The 15,505-nt window shown below is 38.8% G+C and overlaps 1 protein-coding gene across 1 annotated transcript in view; it reads left to right on the forward strand.

The window, feature by feature from the left end:
• LOC117910894 (methylmalonate-semialdehyde dehydrogenase [acylating], mitochondrial-like) overlaps positions 1-15,505 on the forward strand; it is a 53,443-nt gene that overhangs the window by 16,344 nt on the left and 21,594 nt on the right. The window contains exons 3-11 of the mRNA XM_034825073.1: positions 32-601; positions 1,494-1,588; positions 2,051-2,122; positions 2,260-2,421; positions 2,500-2,578; positions 2,680-2,834; positions 3,849-3,912; positions 14,077-14,156; positions 14,390-14,455. Of these exons, the coding sequence (XP_034680964.1) occupies positions 52-601; positions 1,494-1,588; positions 2,051-2,122; positions 2,260-2,421; positions 2,500-2,578; positions 2,680-2,834; positions 3,849-3,912; positions 14,077-14,156; positions 14,390-14,455 (1,323 nt within the window). The 5' untranslated portion in view covers positions 32-51. The remainder of the gene's footprint in view (positions 1-31; positions 602-1,493; positions 1,589-2,050; positions 2,123-2,259; positions 2,422-2,499; positions 2,579-2,679; positions 2,835-3,848; positions 3,913-14,076; positions 14,157-14,389; positions 14,456-15,505) is intronic.

Genomic DNA, 15,505 nt, shown 5'->3' on the forward strand with positions numbered 1-15,505 from the left:
ACATTTATCTTAGTTCTATTTTTTGGTACAGGCTGCTTTCCATTATTAGTGATGGACATACAAGATTGTACAGAGTTAAATGAAATCCCGCAGATGCTTCCTCCTCCACCTGGAAGCTTTATAGATCGTGAAGAACTTATTCAACATGTTGGGGACTTTGCCTTATCCCAGGGCTATGTAGTTACCATTAAGCAGTCCAAGAAGGACAAAGTGGTAGTGCTTGGTTGTGACAGAGGGGGTGTTTACCGTAACAGGCGTAAACTTGTTGATGAAAGTTCTGCTGAACAGGTGCGCAAAAGAAAAACAGGTTCACGTCTTACAAATTGCCCTTTTGAAGTCGTGGGTAAAAAGGAAGATGGCTTGTGGGTACTTGCCATTAAAAATGGAGAACATAACCATGATCCCATCAGGGACATTTCAGAACACCCTTCATCTCGTCGCTTCACTGAGAGAGAAGTATTGCTTATTAAAGATATGACTGAAGCTGGTTTAAAACCGCGCCAAATTTTAAAGAGACTGAGACAAAACAATCCGGAGCTTTTATCAACACCAAAGCATGTTTACAATGTTAAAGCTAAGCTCCGACAAGGAAATTTAACAGGTGGAATCCCTATTCCAACATTGTTGTCATTAGCTTTCCATTCCCTTTTCCCCCAGAAAAATCCTTTTCAACACAGTTTAAATGGTTCAAGGTTTTTTTTCCTTTGAGATGAGATGAAATAAGATCGTCTTTTTGAAAGTGTTTCATTTTCTTTGGTGAGCAGGTTTAGTTAAATGTTCTTACTGATACTTGAATGATGATCTGTGACAATCATCATAATTTACCCAGTTGGGAAACAGAAGTTTTTGGGCTGCAGTATAGTCATCAATTTATGTGATATGATCACTGTTTGGGTGCAAGAAAATTGTAGTTTTTATGGCTCTATCTACTAGGACATTGATTTAGATGGTGTCTGGAACAAATCACATCCATGGTCTTGATGTATGATACTCTTGGTTCAACAGTGAATTTGATGATATAAGAGCAGAGTCATTTTTTTGATCAGAAATGAAGTCATGGGAGTTAGATTCTCTTAGGATGTGTTTGGTACGTGGGAATTGGGATGGAAATGGAGGTGAATCACAAATCATGTACGAGAGAGGAATCAAAATTCTTATAGGGCTTGGTTTTGGTTTCTATGAGAACAAATTTTTGACTTGCTTCCCATTTCTAGTTGTAATCCAAATGAATGGTACATGGACTGGATTTCCCATTCCCATTCCTTTTTCTAGCGTTCCAAACACATCCTTACAGTTATCATATGTAAAGGCATTAAAATCAATGACAATGTTCTGGTGTTTGCTCTATGGATGTAAGATGAACTTAACTAACAAGCACTGATTCCATTGTTTGATGACCTTTTCAGTTGAATCCCTTGATAAAATTTTGGAAATTGATCAGTGTTTGGACTTTCGGTTTCCTCATAATGAATGACAATTTATTTGTATTGCAGTGAGGAACTTCAAGTCATTGAGAGTTAAATCATCTGTGGAAAATTCTCATATTTCAACAGCTAATGAGCCATCTTGGAGGCAACGCAATCCTCCAGTAAGCTTACATTTAACTTAACAAAATTGAATTCAATGCCTTCTTGTTCTTCTTTTGTGGAAAATTATCATATTTCAACAGGCAACAAAACCCTCCCTGTAAGCTTACATTTGTCTCAGCTAAACTGAATTCCATGCCTTGTCGAATTACTTAAGGTAAGCTTAGATATAGAAGGGGTAAAAAAGTAATCTTTTGCAGCTTATGCTTCTCTTTTTCTCATTAATATGTATCACAGGTTTCTCTCTCTCTCTCTCTCCCTCTGTCTGGAGCTCATTTGTTAATATGTATTATAGGCTCCCCTCTCTCTATCTCTCTGTCTCCTCCCTCCCTGCCTCTTGCTTCCTCTCCCTCTAGAGCTCATTTATTAATATCTATTGGAAGGTTCCCAATCTCTCTCTCCTTGTCAGATGTTCTCTTTCTGAAATTATAATAGACTGAAGCTCATCTATTAATATGTCTCAGAGGGTTCCCAATCTCATTGGAGGTAGATTTGTTGATTCACAGTCATTTGCATCCATTGATGTTACAAATCCTGTAAGTACAGAAACGGTATAGAAACTTGGTGATCAAGTTAATTATTTTGTTTCTTTTTTATTTTATCATGACCAAGTTGATTAATCAATAATTGTGTTTTCTAATAGTTATCTTAAATTTTTAATAATTACTGATAGGCAACACAGAAAGTTGTTTCTCAAGTCCCTTTAACCACCAATGAAGAATTCAGAGCTGCAATATTTGCTGCAAAACGAGCTTTTCCTTCATGGCGAGACACACCAGTTACCACCCGTCAACGTATCATGTTCAAATTCCAAGAACTTATTCGGAGAGATATTGTAAGTGGTGTTGGAATTTCAATTATATTATCTCTTGGTCAAGTTAAATTTTTTTTGATTGGAAATATTTTGTCCTAGGATAAGATTGCTATGAATATTACTACTGAACATGGAAAGACATTGAAGGATGCTTACACTGATGTACACCGTGGACTTGGTTAGTCTTGTTATTGTCTTTTGTTTTAAGACTATGTTCTGGTGTTACATGCTCAATGGAAGATGGTCAAGCACTATCAAGTTTTTGGTTTTCTCTTGCAGAGGTGGTGGAACACGCTTGTGGAATGGCGACTCTACAAATGGGGGAATTTGTTTCAAATGTATCAAATGGAATTGATACCTATAGCATTAGAGAGCCACTTGGTGTCTGTGCAGGGATTTGTCCATTCGATTTTCCAGCAATGATTCCCTTATGGGTCAGCTTGCTTTCCTTTTGCATCGCTGTTTATTCTTTCCCCTTGTAATTCTAGGTCATTTAGTCTATGGCATAGTTTTTAAAGACGTACTTAAAGTGCACCTAGGCCCAGCACAACCACTTCCCAATTATAGTGCCTCACTTGCCAAAGTGTGTGCCTTATTAAAGAGGTTTCCCTCATCTACTTTATTTTTCATTTTTTGAACACTTTTATTCTTGAAATTTCCAACTTTGTATTGAAATTTATATAATCTCCTTAATTTTTATTGAATGTTTTTTTAAATGTTTGGAATCCTAAATTTTTTATTGATTGGATTAAATTTTGGATCATATTTTAAAAAATTGATATGCATCCTAGGTCACGTTTCACTTCTTTCAGGTGCGCGCCTTATGTTGCGCCTTTCGCCTAAGCTATAGGGGACTTTTACATCTTGCACCTTGCACTTTTTAAAACTATGTTCTAGGGGCCTTGTTTATTACTTACTGAGATAATAGGTTCTTTGTAAGGCCTTGTTTGGGATAGCTTTTTGCTTTTCACTTTCTAAAAGCTGAAACTGAAGCTGGAGTTATGATTTTGAGGGGCATTTGTGGTATTATGAGAGTCTCATTAACCATGAAATAGTTTCCGTTGCATAAGCTACAAAGGGCATGAGAAGCATGAACGTCCTTTCTTATGTTTCAAGCCCTTTTGAAGCCACTTTTTTTATTTTTTTAATAAAATTACCCGAACAGCATAGAAGATTTTGTTTGGTTTAAAAAAGAGTTTTTGGCTTCCAATCAATCCAAGTAGGGCCCTAAGTATCTATCATTAATCTGAATTAATTAATAAAGTCACCTTTAGAGTGAACTTGGCACAATTTTCTAGTATAATCTCCATATAACTATTCTTGTGCTTCGTAGTTAACTTGTGTTGTTCTATTGCATGCATATCTAGAGGTATTTATGATGCTTTATAGCCTTTGATTACCAAGATGGAAAAAGAAAACATTCTTAGACTTGTATGGTTTTTCTACAGATGTTTCCAATTGCAGTTACCTGTGGCAATACGTTCATTCTAAAGCCATCAGAGAAGGATCCAGGTGATTGTGATCTCCTTCCTCATATAGTGATATATGCATTAGATAATTATCTCATTTCTAATTATCTGAAATATGTGCTAGATTCTCTGGTTCGTTGTATTTCATATGATATGACATTCAAAAAGATTTGTCCATCTTATGGGTCTTTATGACATGTTAAAAGACTAGGTTGGTACAATCTTCCTGATGTACATGGCATGGAATATACTGTAGCATGAAGCTCTTGAAGGTATGAATGAAAAGAATTATAGCTACAAGAGGGAGATGAAAAATACAAAGTTCTTCCATAAAATGGCCAATGCTCATAGAAAAAGGAACTGTTTGGCCAAAAATAAGGTAAATGGGGAAACGTTATTTGAGGATGCAAATATAAAGGAGTGGGTGGCAAAACACTTTTCATAATTTTCTTTTTGAGTTAGGGGAGTGGAGACCAAATATCAGTGGGATGACTTTTGAAACTTAGGGTAGAGAAGATTTAGGGCCCTTGTAGACACTGTTTTTTGAGGAGGAGGTCTATACAACCCCTTATAGTTTGTATGGGGATAAAGCCTTTAGGTAGGATGGCTTTTCCATGACCTTCTGGTAATTTTGTTAGGGCTTTGTGAAAAATGAGGTGATGGGATTTTTTACGGAGTTCTATGAGCTAGGCTCTTTGGAAAGAAGCTTAAATGCTACTTTTATAGCATTAGTCCCAAAAAAAAAGGGTACAAAGATTTAAAAATCCTCAGATCAATTAGTTTAGTTGGGGGTTATACTAGCTTCTAGCAAAAGTCTTGACCAATAGACTTAAAAATTGGTGGGAAGAAAGGTTTCAGCTTTTTAACATGTGTTTGTAGATGGTAGATAAATTTTAGATGTGGTCTTTCTAACAAATAAAACCATTGATTCAAGGCTAAAAAACATTGAGAATGGAGTCATATGTAATCTAAATATCAAGAAGATGTATTATTATGTCAATTGGGGGTTTGTTGGTAGTCTTGGAAAAAGTGAAATTTGGTCCCAAGTACATTAAGGGGTGCATTTTTTATGGATAGCTTCTCCATCTTGGTTAATGGGACCCCATTAGTTTTTTTTCCAAAGTTCTAGAGCTTTGAGAATGTGTGACCCTTTGTCCTCATACCTCTTCATTATGGCTATGAGGGCACTGTCCTGAATCTTGAACAAGGTTAAGAAGGGAGTCAACATATATTTTGGATAGCTGTGTGTTGAATATAATGTATTTATAGTGTATAATCTTTCCTTGTTAATATAGGTCACATGTATGGTAGTTAGGACTCCTAGCCTTGTATATATATATGTTTCTCAATTGTAAGTAGATTTTACATGAATGAGAATTAAGGTCTTTCTTCTTTCTCAATTGTAAGGGAGAAAACCTAATTTTTTCCAGTTTCCCGTGTCATCAACTCCGGGAAACCTTCCGGTAATCGTGTTTCATTCCGGTCACCTTCCCCATCTCCCAATACTTTCCGGTCAGTCGGATCGTCGTCAGAAAACACTCACCGCCGGCAAACTTTTCCGGCGAACTTTCCGACGACGTCTTTTTCCGACACCGACCATACCAGAAGGAGCGCCTGGAGGAGATCTTTAACTTTTGTGAAGGCACCGGAACCAAAAGATCATCCACGCGCCGGCCACGCTCAATTTTCCGTCCGGCGACTGCATCTCATGCGCCGGCGCGTGAGGGCGCGTGAGGACTTTCCCGGCCACGCGCCTCCTCCTCCAGCCTCGCCTGACGCCGACTAGCCTTCCTTCATCCCTGGTTCTGCCATCCGAGCCCTGCACGTACCTCTTTTGGGTTTTTTTGCCTCCGCCGACCCTCCAAACAGTTTTTCCGGCGAGCTTCGGCTACTTTTTCTCCATCCTAATCCCTGCACGTGCCTAAGGAAGTGTTCTTCTACCTTTCCGGTGGTGCCACGCCGCGATCTGAAGCCGTCTCCCTTTCCAGTGGTGCCACGCCGCGATCTGCAGCCGTCTCTTCGATCCAAATATACTTCATTCTCCAGATAAGTAGATATGACTACTAAAACTTCCATTTTTTCCTCTGTTATATCTGGATCTCCTATGATTACTTCGGAGAAATTGGTTGGCAGTGACAATTATCTTTCTTGGTCTGCTTCTGTTGAACTTTGGTTTATGGGTCAAGGATATGAGGATCACTTGATTACATAGGAGGCAGATATCCCTGAGGTTGACCGCGTACAGTGGAGGAAGATAGATGCACAGTTATGTAGTGTGTTATGGCAATCGGTTGATCCCAAGATTCTTTTTCATCTTCGGGCCTACAAAACTTGTTTTAAATTTTGGACTCAGGCCAAGGATTATATACGAATGATATCCAGCGTCTTTATAAGGTGGCTTCTGCTATTATCCATATCAGCCAACAGGACTTGGATCTATCTACTTATATTGGCCAGATTGCCTCTCTTAAGGAGGAGTTCTTGACTGTGAAGCCTCTTACTCCTGATGTTGGGGCTCAACAAACACAACTTGACAAGTTCTTCATGGTTCTTACTCTTATTGGCCTCCGTCCGGATCTTGAGCCTGTCCGCGATCAAATTCTTGGTAGTTCATCAGTTCCGTCCTTGGATGATGTGTTTGCTCGCCTCCTCCGTATCTCCTCCACTCAGACTTTGCCATTTGATAGTACTTCAGATTCTTTTGTGTTAGTTTCTCAAACTAGCTCTCGAGGAGGCCGCAGTGGTACCCGAGGTAGAGGTCAACGTCCTCATTACACCTATTGCAATAAACTTAGCCACACTCGCGATCGTTGCTATCAGTTACATGGACGACCTCCTCGCACTGCCCATGTGGCCTAGTCCTCTGATTCTCCGCTGCCTCAACCTCCGAGCTCTTCCGCATCTTAGACTTCTGTTGCCTTTGTTGCCTAGCCTGGTAATACCTCTGCCTGCCTTACCCACACATCTTCTCTTGGACCCTGGATTCTAGATTCTGGAGCTTCTGATCATTTATCTGGTAATAAGGATCTTTTCTCCTCTATTACTACTACCTCTGCTTTACCTACTGTTACCTTAGCTAATGGTTCTCAAACTGTGGCTAAAGGTATTGGTTTGGCCCTTCCTTTGCCTTCTCTACCTCTCACTTCTGTCCTTTATACTCCTGAATGTCCTTTTAATCTTATTTCCATCAGCAAAATCACTCGTACTCTTAATTGCTCGATTACCTTTTCTGATAAATTTGTGACCTTGCAGGACCGGAGTACGGGGAAGACGATTGACATAGGACGTGAGTCTCAAGGCCTCTATCACCTCGCCTCGGATTCATCTCCTGCAGTTTGCATTTCCACTGATGCTCTTCTCCTCATTCATAATCGTCTGGGCCACCCTAGTCTCTCCAAGTTCCAGAAGATGGTCCCTCGTTTTTCCACTTTGTCGTCGCTTCCGTATGAGTCATGTCAGCTTGGGAAACATACTCGTGTCTCGTTCCCAAAGCGTTTGAATAATCGGGCAAAGTCTCCTTTTGAGCTTGTCCACACTGATGTTTGGGGTCCTTGTCGGACTGCGTCTACTTTAGGATTTCAGTATTTTGTCACTTTCATTGATGACTATTCTCGATGTACTTGGTTATTTTTAATGAAAAATCGAGCTGAGTTATTCTCTATTTTCCAGAAATTTTATGCTGAAATCCAAACCTAGTTCAATATTTCTATTCGTGTGTTACGCAGTGACAATGCCAGAGAATATTTTTCAGTCCCATTTACTTCGTTTATGTCTCATCATGGGATTCTTCATTAGTCTTCTTGTGCTCATACTCCTCAACAAAATGGGGTAGTTGAACGCAAGAATCGACATCTTGTTGAGACAGCTCGTACTATCCTCCTCCATAGTAATGTTCCTTTTCGTTTTTGGGGGGACGCTGTTCTTACCGCTTGTTATTTGATTAATCGTATGCCCTTCTCTGTCTTACACGATCAGATTCCTCACTCCCTTCTCTTCCCTGACCAACCACTTTATTTCCTTCCTCCTCGTGTCTTTGGTTGTACTTGCTTTGTTCATATTCTCACTCCTGGACAGGACAAGCTTTCTGCCAAAGCCATGAAGTGCCTCTTCTTGGGATACTCCAGACTTCAGAAGGGTTATCGTTGTTATTCCCTTGAGACTCATCGATACTTTATCTCCGCTGATGTCACCTTCTTTGAGGACTCACCATTCTTTTCCACCACTTTTGAGTCTCTTCCTGTTTCTGAAGTCTTGCCTATTCCCATTGTCTCCCCACCTGATGCTATGCCTCCTCGACCACTTCAGGTTTATCATCGTCGCCCTCGTGTCATTGCTCCTCTCCCTTTTGCTGAGGCACCTACTGACTCACTTCCTATCCCTTCGGCTTCACCTGTCCCGGCTCTGCCTTCTCCTAATGACTTACCCATTGCTGTTTGGAAAGGTACTCGTTCTACTCGTAATCCACATCCTATTTACAATTTTTTGAGTTATCATCGATTATCTTCACCCTATTCTGCTTTTGTTTCTGCTATATCTTCTGTTTCTCTTCCAAAGAGCACCCATGAAGCTCTTTCCCATCCAGGCTGGCGATAGGCAATGGTGGATGAAATGGCTGCTCTGCACTCTACTGGCACTTGGGATCTTGTTGTTTTACCCTCTGGTAAATCTACCGTTGGCTGTCGTTGGGTCTACGCAGTTAAGGTTGGTCCTGATGGTCAGGTTGATCGCCTTAAGGCCCGCTTAGTTGCTAAAGGCTATACTCAGGTTTATGGTTCTGATTATGGTGACACATTCTCTCCTGTTGCCAAGATTGCTTCTGTCCGTCTGCTTCTCTCCATGGCTGCTATGTGTTCTTGGCCTCTTTATCAGTTGGATATTAAAAATGCCTTCCTTCATGGTGATCTTGTCGAGGAAGTTTATATGGAGCAACCTCCTGGTTTTGTTGCTCAGGGGGAGTCTGGTTTAGTGTGCAGGTTACGCCGTTCTCTATATGGCTTGAAACAATCTCCTCGAGCATGGTTTGACCGTTCTAGTTCTGTTGTTCAAGAGTTTGGCATGCTTCGCAGTACAGCAAACCATTTAGTTTTCTATCATCATAACTCTTTGGGGCAGTGTATTTATCTGGTTGTTTATGTGGACGACATCGTCATTACAGGCAGTGATCAGGATGGTATTCAGAAACTAAAGCAACATCTTTTTACCCACTTTCAGACCAAAGACTTGGGGAAATTCAAGTATTTCTTGGGAATTGAGATAGCTCAATCCAGTTCTGGTGTGGTCCTTTCCCAAAGGAAGTATGCTTTAGACATCCTGGAAGAAACCGGTATGTTAGACTGTAAACCGGTAGACACACCTATGGATCCGAATGTCAAACTTGTACTAGGACAGGGGGAGCCTTTAGGAGACCCCGGGAGATATCGACGACTCGTAGGTAAATTGAACTATCTCACCATTACTCGTCCAGACATTTCTTTTCCTGTGAGTGTTGTTAGTCAATTCCTACAGTCACCATGTGATAGCCATTGGGATGCCGTAATCCGCATTCTTCGATATATCAAAAGTACACCAGGCCAAGGTGTGTTGTACGATAATAGAGGTCATACTCAGGTTGTTGGTTACACTGATGCAGATTAGGCTGGCTCACCCACAGATAGACGTTCCACTTCAAGGTACTGTGTTTTTATTGGAGGTAATCTAATATCTTGGAAGAGTAAGAAACAAGATGTAGTGGCCAGATCTAGCGCTGAAGCCAAGTATCGAGCTATGACTTTGGCAACATGTGAACTCATATGGTTGAGACATCTTCTTCGAGAGTTGAGATTTGGAAAGGATGAACAGATGACACTCATCTGTGATAACCAGGCCGCATTACATATTGCATCCAATCCAGTCTTTCATGAAAGGACCAAACATATTGAAGTTGACTGTCATTTCATTAGAGAGAAGATCGTATCAGGATGTGTTGCAACAAGTTTTGTTAATTTAAATGATCAACTAGCAGACATCTTCACTAAATCTCTCAGAGGTCCTAGGATTAAATATATTTGTAACAAGCTTGGTGCATATGACGTATATGCTCCAGCTTGAGGGGGAGTGTTGAATATAATGTATTTATAGTGTATAATCTTTCCTTGTTAATATAGGTCACATGTATGGTAGTTAGGACTCCTAGCCTTGTATATATATATATTTCTCAATTGTAAGTAGATTTTACATGAATGAGAATTAAGGTCTTTCTTCTTTCTCTTTCTCTCAACACTGTGATTTACAGTTGTGTATATTCTGTATAGTTGTGATTTACAGCTGTGTATACGACTGTAATTATAAAGCTGTAATTATTAATTATAGAGCAATAATGATTCTATATAGTTGTCTATTATTCTGTATGGTTGACTATCCTAAAATAGTCTTGTGTACCTTGTATAAATACCCTTGCAATATATGAGAATAATTTTTCAACAATTTATCAAGTTGGTATTAGAGCAAAAGCAGAGAATTACTGTTGTTGCCTAGTCAACACTTCTTCCATTCTTTTTCACCCTCTTCATTACCATATCATGTTTTCAAAAACCGATATGAGTATTTCTAATAGCAAAAATCCATCCATGGTGACCATTCATGAGATTGCCTCTCCAATAATTTCTATTAAGTTGGATGGTGCTAATTATCATGTTTGTTCTCAAATTTTGGAGATGCATATTGCTAGTAGAAAGAAGAAGGGATATATCACATGAAGTAAGGCTGCCCCCATAGAGTATGACCCAAACTATGATGAATGGGAGGCCGAAGATGCTCTAGTCAATTCTTGGCCCATCAATTCCATGACTAGCCAACTGATGTCACACTTTGTGCGATGTGGACTGGCTAAGGAGGTTTTGGATGCAGTCAAGAGGAGCAATCTTGATGTCTTCGACTCTTCTCAAGTGTATGAATTGATGAAGAAATCCTTTCAATCATGCTAAGGTGGTTGCCCTTTTGCAAAATACTACAATGAGTTAAACTCAATATTCATGGAGCTTGATTATCGAAGGCCCAATGTTATGATGTATGTAGCTAATATTGAGAAATAGAGGAAGTATACTTCTGAGGATTGGGTTTATACTCTAAGAATGATGTTCTACATGTTATTCCTCAATTTTCCAAAATGATTGTCACACAATTTAATACTTAGGTTAAGGTCTTTCACTTTGACAATGTTCGTGATTTTGTGAATCAATCCCTTGTTGATTTATTCAATGACAATGGAATCCTCCACCAGACAATGTGTACATACACGCCATAACAAAACGACATAGCAGAGTGTAAAACCCACTACATTCTAGAGGTGGCCTAGGCTTTATGCTTTACAATGCATGTTCGAAAACGTTTTTGGGCTAAGGCTGTCATGATTGTTGTTTTTCTTATCAATCGAATGCTTGCTCGTGGCATTGATTATCAAACTCCTTTTCAAATGCTATCACAATTTCACTCTATTCCTTTTGCTTTGAATCTTTGTCCTAAGTTTCTGGTTGTGTATATTATGCTCATATATATTCTCACCAAAGGGATAAGCTTGATCCTCGTGCTCTTAAATGTGTATTTCTTGGTTACTCTAATTCCTAAAAGGGCTGTAAATGCTTTCATCCTCCTATAGGTAAATGCTATGTCTTCATGGGAATGTTTCTCTGGTTCCTTTTTAGGGAAAGATTAGTAAGGAAGAGGAAAAGTTATGGTTAGAAGAGAAGAGGTTATGGATTTCAAGTTAAGGGGAGGATACAATTGATTTGGGTAAGGTTGAGTCTTTAGATACTCCTAACCATATGGCGATTGAATTTGAATATGAGGAAAGAAGGGATGAAAGACTAGTCGGATTATGCCAACAAAGTTATACAAGGAAGAACAAAGATGCTATTGTCATCCCCACTCCAGGCTCTAATGCTCCTCTTAATGATACTACCATGCCATCGAATGACTCTTTTGAGACTAATCCTGAGGTACATGTTCCTTCACCTTTAACTTTTGAAACTGCTACCTTGAATCCACAAGTTAGTGATCAAGGTAGGAGGTATCCTTTTTATGATTATAAAGAACCTAATAGATTGGATTTCTCAAAATTATCCTCTAATGTTGTTTATCCCATTTCTAATTTTGTCTATCGTCTATCTAAGGCTCACCCTGCTTTTGCTCTTCAGTTATCCTTTGTGTTTATTCCTAATCATTTTTAGGAAGGCCTTGAAGATCCTATGTGGAAGTATGAAGGCTCTTGAGAAGAACTCGACTTGGGAGATGGCCAAGCTCCCTCAGGAAAAGAAGACAATGAGATGAAGGACTTGGGTGCTCTAAAATACTTCTTGGGCATTGAGGTGTCTCGGTCCAAGCAAGGACCATTCATCTCACAATGGAAGTATGCATTAGATCTCTTGACTGAAACTGGTAACTACGCTTGTGAACCTGTAGATACTCCCATTGAGGTAAATCATGGCTTGTCCATCTATTTTGACCGGATTCCAACGAACAAAGAAAGATATCAGAGACTAGTGGAGAAATTAATCTATCCGACCCACACTAGACCTCACTTGTCATATGCAGTTAGTGTTGCAAGTCACTTCATGCATAATTTGAGTGACCGACACGTGAATGCAATAAATTGTATCCTGGTCTATTAGAAGTTCTATCTAGGAAAAGGTATTATGTTCTCTAGACAAGAACATCTAGATAGTGAGAGTTACATAGACTTTGACTTTGTTGGCTCCAAAGTGGATAAAAAGTCTACTTCAAGGTATATGTCATTTGTAGGGGAAATTTGGTGACTTGGAGGAGTAAGAAACAAAATGTGGTCTCGCTGTCTAGTGCAAAAACTGAATACCATGCATTCCATCATTCAACTATGAAACTTACTTGGCTAAGAATTATCTTAAGTGAGCTTGGGTTTGGTCCTAAGAAACCTATGGTGCTTTTTTGTGATAACATGATAACTATTAAGATTGCAAATAATTTGGTACAATGCGATCGAACTAAGCATATTGAACTTGACAAGAGCTACATCAACGATAGCCTAGACTTTGGCATGATAAAGGTTCCCTACATCAAGAGTGCAGATCAATCGGCGGATATGATGACTCATGTTGTTACTAGTGGTCCATTCTGTGTCATTATCCAAGTTGGGCATGTGCAATATCTCTGCACCAACTTGAGGGAACATATATTTTGGACAACTGTGATTTACAACTATGTATACAACTATAATTATAGAGCTATAATTATTGATTGTAAAGTTGTAATTATTTTGTATACTTGTCGATTATTCTATATAGTTGACTATCCTAAAATAACCTTATGTACTTTATATAAATACCCTTGAGATATATGAAAATAATTATTCAACAATTTATCAAGTAAGGGGGCTTTATCGTGACTTTCTCAGTTAGTGGAAGAGGTGGTGAGGGATTGGAGGTGGCCCATCTGTAATTTTTTTATGATACTTTTATCCTCTATGATGTCAGTAAAGAGCATGTGGAGCATTTGAATTGAGGCAAATGTTCTAGGCTTTATTTGGTTTTGGCCGAGGAGACTTCTTTGGGTCTAGAGACCTTCAAGTCGAAGGGGACTCGACACTTCTTTGATCTTGGTTGTTTGAAGGGGAGAAAAAGGACATGGAAGCAGATGGATGGATTTGTAAGATTGTTGTCTTTCTGATAAATTTGAGTAGTTCCTTCCCTTGGATACCTTGGTCATCCAACCAGGCAACAGATTAGATGGCCAAATGAGGATGGCCTTCCTCACTGATTTTGTTTGCCTTCTATTTTTTGTTCTTTTTCTGTGCCTGATAATGTTTGGTCTGTGGTTTATAGTCATCTCCATGCCATGTTTAGTATGAAGAATAGCCATCCTTCATTATACTCCTCTTTTTATTATCTTTATAAATCGGTGTTTCCTATATTCTTAAAAAATGATGTCAGAGAAATGCATTCAAATGAAAATTTTACCTCAACCTGCTCAAGAGAGCTTTATCTGGACCATTCAAGATGTATGTGCAATACTCTTGCAGTCTTCCCTTGTTCAATCTATCTAGTTACTGGTTGTTGGTCATGCATTTCCTTCTGCTGAAGCTATGCATTTGATTATTATTTTTTTTATTTCCACACTTGGTTGTTTATTGGTCTTATATGCATAATACAATTATTTCTCATGCTTAAAAATATGTGTGTGTCATTTTGTGTTCTTTCAGGGGCTACTATTATACTTGCAGAGTTAGCAATGGAGGCTGGCTTGCCTAATGGTGTCTTAAACATTGTTCATGGCACTGTTGTAAGCTCTGACTTCCGAAATTTCTAATCCAATCTTTATTTAATTGATTCACTTCCTTGACAATGAGAAAATGTATTTGATATTAATATCTGATATTCTTTTGGATCTGCACTACACGTTTTATTTGGTCTTTGACATATGGCTCTTGAAGTACTATATCCAAATACATGAATTTGCTAAATTTTTTTGTTTTGATATTTCTGACAGTTCTTTTCCTTTTGGATGTGGACCAGGACATTATTAATGCCATTTGTGATGATGATGATATTAAAGCTATATCATTTGTTGGTTCAAACACAGTAAGTTACTCCTCAGTATTGCATTTTCTAAATTACTTCGTATATAATGCTTGTATTTATAGATATGATCACTACTTGTTGCTCTAATGATTTTCAAAAAGTCTTGTGTCCCCAAGAGCAAGGATCTTGAATTGTAGTACCCAGTTAGCTTTGGGTATCATGTGTTTGTGGATATGATTACCTCTTGTTGCTAAGTCATATCCCCAAGTGGAAGGATCTCAAATTGTAGTACCCAGTTAGTATTAGGTATCAGACTCACAAGGATTTTGTGCCAAAAACAGTAGCATACCAAATGCATGTAGTTAAAGAGAGGGTAATGTTCAGTAAGGTAGAAGCTGTATCAAGCAATTGGTGGTAGTGATGGTCAGAATGATTTTCTACAATTAAACAATAGAAGAAACATAGTTGAGGCTAAGATCCACTGATTCACCCTTTCTGGAGTAGAGTTTTGCTCCTTAGTCATCCAACCTTTGTCAGGTCAGAGACTGTGGCAGATAATCAATAAAGCTCTAATTCATTAATTCGCAGTCAGTGTTCAGGAATTGGTCAAGTGCTACCTTTCCAGATCTTGATTGCTATCAGATTCAAAAGATATGTTACTGGTGTAATCAAACACTGTCACTCACACAATCCGGAGAATCAATAGTATCAGAATCTCTTTGAACCGTTAACTTAGGTTTTGATCCCTAACAATATAAACTCTCACAGTGAATCACAAAGCCAATTCCAAAAACTTATTAGAATCTATAATAGTGCAGAAACTATACTAGGGAGAAGCAAACTCAGCTTCACCGTCTTCACCTGAGCCCTAGCTAAAAGAAATTGTTATGCATAATTGCAGAGAAATGGAAAAACACTTTGCAAAATAAGAACTTAGTTGTATTTGTTAAGAAGAAGAATACTGCTTAGGTCTTAAGCTACACACTATAAAACTCTAGAAAGAACTTTTTAATGGGCAAAAGAAACAATCCTCCCTTTCCAATTGTATCTCTCATATATATATACACACTGATGAGTTTGTTATCTAAAACCATTCCCTTTGTGCAACTT

This window comes from Vitis riparia, chromosome 3 (genome assembly GCF_004353265.1).
Source record: "Vitis riparia cultivar Riparia Gloire de Montpellier isolate 1030 chromosome 3, EGFV_Vit.rip_1.0, whole genome shotgun sequence".
NCBI classification, from domain to species: Eukaryota; Viridiplantae; Streptophyta; class Magnoliopsida; order Vitales; family Vitaceae; genus Vitis; species Vitis riparia.